We start from the raw sequence: 6410 nt of genomic DNA, 5'->3' as shown, positions 1-6410 counted from the left end.
TCTCTTCCTGTCTACATCTCTGATAGTGAGGACTCCAATTCTGAACATGAGGACTTGTGTTGTGATGAGGCCTGTGTTTAGACACTGGTTCTCCTGTAATTTAGGGAGCATTTCTATGTTATGTTTTTTATTTTTATTTTCCTGAACAATGTATTATTCTGTGTGATTAAACATGTGCAAGTCTGTCATATAGAATAAAGGTTGTAAACTTAGTTTCAGAAGGGAGAAAGCTTATATGTAAGCGAAGGTACTTGACATTGAAGGGATTTGATTCTTTATTTTCTTTTAAATATTGATTGTAATTTTTTCATAATTCAAATACTCTGCAACTACTGTTAGTCAGGTGTAACGTTACTGTTCTGATTGTCCAGAAGGGACAGAGTCCTTTGAGAGGGGAATGTAGCGGATTAATCAGAATTAGTTAGGTAACATAGATAGTTAAGATGTTTTATTTGCATAATGTGCTTATGTGAGATACTTGTCATTAGACTGTATCCCTTTGGACTATAGTGTTGGCAGTTGCACTTGTCCTTCAGCTGGGGCTCAGTCACCTGGGGCCCAGAGAGGTTAGGCTTGTCTTTCACATGTCCCTGGTGCTATGCAGAATATCAGAAAGGGAAGAGGACAGAATGGAACATTGTCTTCATATGGGAATGTGTCTTTACCTATTCTCAAACCATGTGAAGGGATGGCATGAATAATGGGGAACAAATTACTTGTCTCCACAATGTCTGTGTGCTTATCCTGGGATAGTGTATGACCTAGAGGCTCATTCCCCTCAGTGAGGTCAAGAGGGGGTTTACTTGAGATGGGAGTATCTAGAGTTGACAATTGAGTTATGCCTTGGATGAGGTAATGGTTCTGTGCTATGAAGTACCAGGAACGAGATTAGAACCTCGTCTTAGGGAACTGAACAATAATTTATAGTGAATGCTATCTGGCTATGGGATACTCCTCTCTCTCAAGTAAAATACTTTCTTTGTGAACAGTTCCTAAGATCTGTGATTCGTCATGTAAGTTGAGAGGGGTGTATCTTGGCTATAAAAGATCTTCGTACTTTTCTGTTGGTACGTTTCAATGGTTCATTAGAGATAGCGCATCATTGAAAGTCAAAAAGGGCTATTGCAAAGCTCTTAATACAAATATGTAGTTTAAATGTAACTCTGACTGGTGTGTAGTTTGTAACTCTCCTCATTTGGTAAAGCAGAAAAATGCCACCACAAAACATGTCTCCACTTTGTCATTATGTTGTCTTTTGTGTAGATGGGTGAGAAAACATTATTTAATCTGTTTTGAATTCAGTCTGTAACAAAATGTGGAATAAATCAAGGGGTATGAGTACTTTCATAAGACACTGTACATTTCATTATCTTGCAAAGGTTGACTGATTCATATACACATACTGTAGATACATCACAGGAGGCTGCTGGGGGGAGACCGGCTCATAATAATGGCCAGAATGGAGTGAATTGAATGACATGAAACACCTGGAAACCATGTTTGATGCCATTCCACCAATTCCACTCCAGTAATTCCCACGAACCCACTCCAGTCATTACCACAAGTGCCACCAACCTCCTGTGATATTTAAGCAATAAGGCATGGGGGGGTTATGGTCAATATACCACGGATAAGGGTGCTTATTGTTCTTTATGCAGTAAAAATACATGTTTTGTCACACAAACCACAGCTGTCAGAGCATTCAAAAAATATAAATTCAGTCAATTGAAACATTCATTATGCCCAAGTCTATGAATTTCACATGACTGGAAATAAAGATATGCATCTGTTGGTCAGATACCTTTAAAGAAAATAGGCCTCACAATCTCGTTACGGTATTTCTGTGCATTCAAATTGCCTTTGATAAAATGCAATTGTTTGTTGTCCGTAGCTTATGTCTGCCCATAACCCTACCGCCACCATTGGGCACTCTGTTCACAACGTTGATATCAGCAACCTGCTCAACACACCATACATGTGGTTTGCAGTTGAGGTCGGTTGGACATACTGCCAAGTTCTCTAAAGTGACATTTGATAGAGCTTATGGCAGAGAAATTATCATTAAATTATCTGGCAACAGCTCTGGTGGATATTCCTGCAGTCAGCATGCCAATTGCACGCTCCCTCAACTTGAAACACCTTTGACATTTTGTGACAAAACGACATATTTCAGAGTGGCCCTTTGTCCCCAGCACAAGGTGCATCTGTAATGATCATGCTGATTAATCAGCTTCTTGATATATCACACCTGTCAGGTGGATGGATTATCTTGGCAAAGGAGAAACACCCACTAACAGGGATGTAAACATTTGTGCACAACATTTGAGAGATAAGCTTTTTGTGCAAATGGACACTTTCTGGGATCTTTTAATTCAGATCATGAAACATGGGACCAACACTTTTACATGTTGCATTTAAATTTTTGTTCAGTGTAAGCATACACACATACTCCCAAAAAACATTTACCATGCTAACATAAATGACCATGGCACACACGATCCACTTAAAATGTTTTATTCCCAAGTAATACATAAAAAAAGCTGCACAAATGCCCGGTTTCCCAAAAACATTAAAGAGTATGTTCATCATTAAAACCAAGGATCCTATGGTTATAACAATGAACTTTTGGGAAACAGGGCCCAGAACACAACCAAATTAAACCTTGAAACAGAATAGAAAGATCCATAAGAAAACACATACCACTACTTAAAAACAGTTTTTTTATGCAACAAAGTTTCACTGATCATAGTGCATTTGGTGTTCGTTGTTTCAGTAAAAAATAAAATAAAATGGCAGCCCTGCCATTTTGCTGGAACAACTAATAATTTTGTCTCTAAAGCACACTTGTCAGGACCATTTGCAATTTAAACCGATTTACCATAGAGCCATCAGTGAAGTTAGCACTATTACAAACCACAAATGTAATAAAAAAATAAAAAACCTTTCAAGAGTAGATGACAACAGCCCTTGCTCGGGAACTGGGGCTACGCTATGTGAGGGAATCAACGTCGTCTCCTGTCTGGACTCCTGCTGCGTCTACGTCCACCACCCCTGTGGGGAACAGATGAAAGATTTTAAATCAACTAAATCAACAAACCCATTTAGAACACACAGGACTACAAATTTACACACGTAAACCTACACTTGAATCAGTAATTTATCTGTTTTTTTTTTACTCAAGTTAAGCCACTGCACCCATTCTGTTCCCCTCTTTATATAGACCCAAACGAGTCACATCTTATACTTAAAATGTGAAATGGAGATAACCAAGTGAAGCCCTTAGCCTTGGGTTTGCCCACTTGTTTAAAGTGTTCTCGCAGTTCCAAACCCCTACAATTACCCTCCACACAGCAGAATACTGCTCACTCTATGACACTCACCTCCTCTTGCTCTTGGGTGGTCCTCTGACGAAGCCCCAGTCCACACTGATAGGCTGGCCCATCATGTCCTGGCCATTCAACCCTTCCATGGCTGCCTGGGCTTCTTTGTATGTCTCATACTCCACCAGCGCATAACCCTGTGAAAAGGGTTGATGAGCAAATACATGAGTCAGTGAATAAAGTTAAAAAAATAGCCATATTACAACGATGGGGCTTCCCCTTCTTGTCGTAACTGTCGCAGGTCAATACGAGTACCTCTGAACCCAGACTAAAAAGCACAGGAAAACATACCGCAATACAGACATGGTAGGTGTCACTGTATTCCTAATTATCCCATAACATAAAATGGCAGATTGGTGTGATCGAAATGCAGCTAGTTCTTAATTTAACAGGCTTTTGCATCGTCGTGCTAGGTTGCTAATGCTAAAGCAGCCCATTGGATTCCCCGAACGTGTGATGCTTTGACGTGGAGATGAGCAGCTACAGGAAGTGTTGCCCTGCTATAGTCCAACCACACTACTTAGTAACCAGTTAATGATGGTACAGATATTGTTGGAATGCTAATTTCAGTGCTGGAAAAGCACTCAATTGTCATACTTGGGTAAAAGTAAAAATACCTTAATAGAAAATGACAAGTAAAAAAAGTATCTTGTTTTAAATGTACAGTGGTGGGGGGGGGGAAAGGTACTCATTTTTCAGTCAGGGGCACACTCCAACACTCAGACTTCATAGTATTTGTGTTTAGTGAGTTCGCCAGATCAGAGCCAGTAGGGATGACAACGCGTTACTATTGATAGCTGCGTGAATTGGACAATAATTCTGTCCCGCTTGAGCATCCAAAATGTAACAAATACTTTTTGGTGTCAGGAAAAATGGGAATAAAAGTACATAGTTTCTTTAAGAATGTAGTGGAATAAAAGTTGTCAAAAATATAAAAGAGACAACCCCAAAAAATATATTTTACACCACAGCATAATTTTAATGTCTGCTCAGCTGTAGTCACAAAAGGCCCATTGTCATTTGTCCATGTCCAGTGTACTGTTGCCATCTTGTGGCTTAAAAGAGCATTGCACAACAGATTACACAATTATGAAACTTACAATACTAGCCAGGCAAATGAATCCTGTCAAGACTGGCCAAGCAACAAATCCTAATTTAAAATGTGCTGTGTAGATATGGGAATTGGGCCTAACCTTGAGGTAACCTGTTCTTCGGTCCAGGTTCAGATGTAGGTTCTTGATCTCTCCAAACTCCGCAAACTTGTCGTGGATGTCCTCCTCAGTGGCCTCTTCATGTACCCCAGTCACAAAAAGGATCCAACCCTCCACAGCTGAGAGAATCAAAAGACAAACATGTCCGTGTTAAATAACTGCCTCTATGGTTAACTAGGGCTACCACCTGCTTATAAACACAATATTTAAATTAAACTCATATTGGAATGAGCATTTGAAACTTGGACAATGTACAAACCACAGTTTCAAATCAACACCCCATTCAGAAGTGACTGTCCACCCTAGGTTCATCATGGCACTTACATCTCTGAGGACCTGGCTCATCTCCATCCTGCTCCACGGTATCATAGTCCTCTCTCACTCTGGACCTTGCTCCCTCCTCTAGCACAGCAGAGAACAAAGGGAAGAAATTGCATCATGCATCCCACCTAAAACATAATTGTACACTGTCCATATACTATTGAAAAATTGGAGAAGCAGAATACAGCCAGGTTAGGAGTCAGAACTGCAGTGCTAACTCACCTGAACCAAAACCTCGACCCTTTCTCCTCTTTGCCTTCTCTTTTAACTTGTGGATGCTGTCTGGGGAATGAAGACATTACAGAAACACATTAGTGAACTGAAAATTATAACTACTGACTTACCTAGAGTATAACTAATAAATAGCCTAACGCGTTAGTAAAAGACAGCTAGCTACAGTAACTATACAGAAAATAATAATAATAGCTAACGTTTAATAGTAATAATAATAGCTTAACGTTTAATAGTAATAATAATAGCTAAGTTGAAATTAATTAGCTAGCTTGGTGTAGTAACGTTTGCTAAAGTAGATTGGTCACATAAATGCAAAGGGTGTTAGCTAACGTTATTAGTAGTTATGATACGTTAATCTTTGGATTGGTGTAGCTAGAGGTAAATCTAGCGTTAACTTTCTAACGTTCGTTAGCGCACACGCTAATCGCCATCAATTTACAATAGTCGACACAAGAAAGGCTGATTATGTCATTTGCGAGTTATTAACATTGACCTCGTAGTTTCCAAACAAATGTATTGTCTACATAGCTACCTTGGTGTTAGTTACGTTAGCCAGATAGCTTGCTAACGCGTTAGTTCACAACCTAATCCGCCATATTTTAACAATGCCAGTTCTGTTATGGGTGTAAGATGAGTGGCAAATATACATATTCGCTGGCTAACAAATATTTTCTAAACGAAATAGGCACAATTCAAAAAGTTATTACCAACAATACATTAGCCAACTAGCATGTTTGAATGGCTGCAAGGCCCAACAGGCAACACGCATCCACGATTTGCGGATACTATTCACTCAGTTAGCCGAAAATTCCCAAAATACGCATTTTTAGCGAGTCCAAAAAAACAACAACACAGAACTACTGTTTCATAAATTTTACCATCACCATCCTCATCCATAGCAAAGTCCTCGCCTCCCGCTTCATGAAGATCTAGTACGTCAGCCATGTTGTTAGCTCCAGTTTTTTGCGCTAATGCGCGTGAACGTAGACGATATCCGGGAAGTATCCCTGCCTGGTGTGTATTCATTAGTTGGATTCCGATTTCAAAACGTTTCGTCTGTTGCTAAACGTTTTGCAGCGGAATACTACTAATGAATAGTATATTCAAATGTGAAATAATGAAAACTGAATGAATACATTAATATATGGGTATGGGTATGTATTGGTCCCACTGAATTATTTGTCAGTTAGCTTATATTTGTCAGTTAGTTTATATTTAGTAGTTGAATTTCATAGATGCAAATGTCAGGTAGCCTAGCAGTTAA

The 6410-nt window shown here is 39.3% G+C and overlaps 1 protein-coding gene across 2 annotated transcripts; it reads right to left on the bottom strand.

Annotated features, from left to right (window-relative positions):
* Positions 1-2498: 2498 nt before the first annotated feature.
* On the bottom strand, positions 2499-6161 carry LOC112222986 (RNA-binding protein 8A). 2 transcript variants are annotated; one of them, XM_024385872.2, is made up of 6 exons: positions 6025-6161; positions 5135-5194; positions 4916-4993; positions 4574-4710; positions 3381-3517; positions 2499-3051 (listed from the first exon to the last, which is right to left on the bottom strand). In XM_024385872.2, exons 1-6 carry the CDS (start codon positions 6089-6091, stop codon positions 3003-3005), a joined length of 528 nt encoding a protein of 175 aa, XP_024241640.1. In that variant the 5' UTR covers positions 6092-6161; the 3' UTR covers positions 2499-3002. The 2 variants fall into 2 exon arrangements, with proteins under 2 accessions (XP_024241640.1, XP_024241641.1); XM_024385873.2 differs by having other exon boundaries at positions 6031-6161.
* Between the last annotated feature and the right edge of the window lie 249 nt (positions 6162-6410).

The sequence above is a fragment of the Oncorhynchus tshawytscha genome, linkage group LG23 (genome assembly GCF_018296145.1).
Source record: "Oncorhynchus tshawytscha isolate Ot180627B linkage group LG23, Otsh_v2.0, whole genome shotgun sequence".
NCBI lineage: Eukaryota > Metazoa > Chordata > Actinopteri > Salmoniformes > Salmonidae > Oncorhynchus > Oncorhynchus tshawytscha.
This window is presented reverse-complemented; position numbering and strand designations above follow the sequence as displayed.

Excerpts from the sequence above, each read along its gene's own strand:
- LOC112222986 (XM_024385872.2), bottom strand. The coding sequence starts at position 6,091 with ATGGCTGACGTACTAGATCTTCATGAAGCGGGAGGCGAGGACTTTGCT. Across the intron at positions 5,195-6,024 it reads TATGGATGAGGATGGTGATG|ACAGCATCCACAAGTTAAAA; the intron begins GTAAAATTTATG and ends TTCATTCCCCAG. Across the intron at positions 4,711-4,915 it reads TGAGCCAGGTCCTCAGAGAT|CTGTGGAGGGTTGGATCCTT; the intron begins GTAAGTGCCATG and ends TGATTCTCTCAG.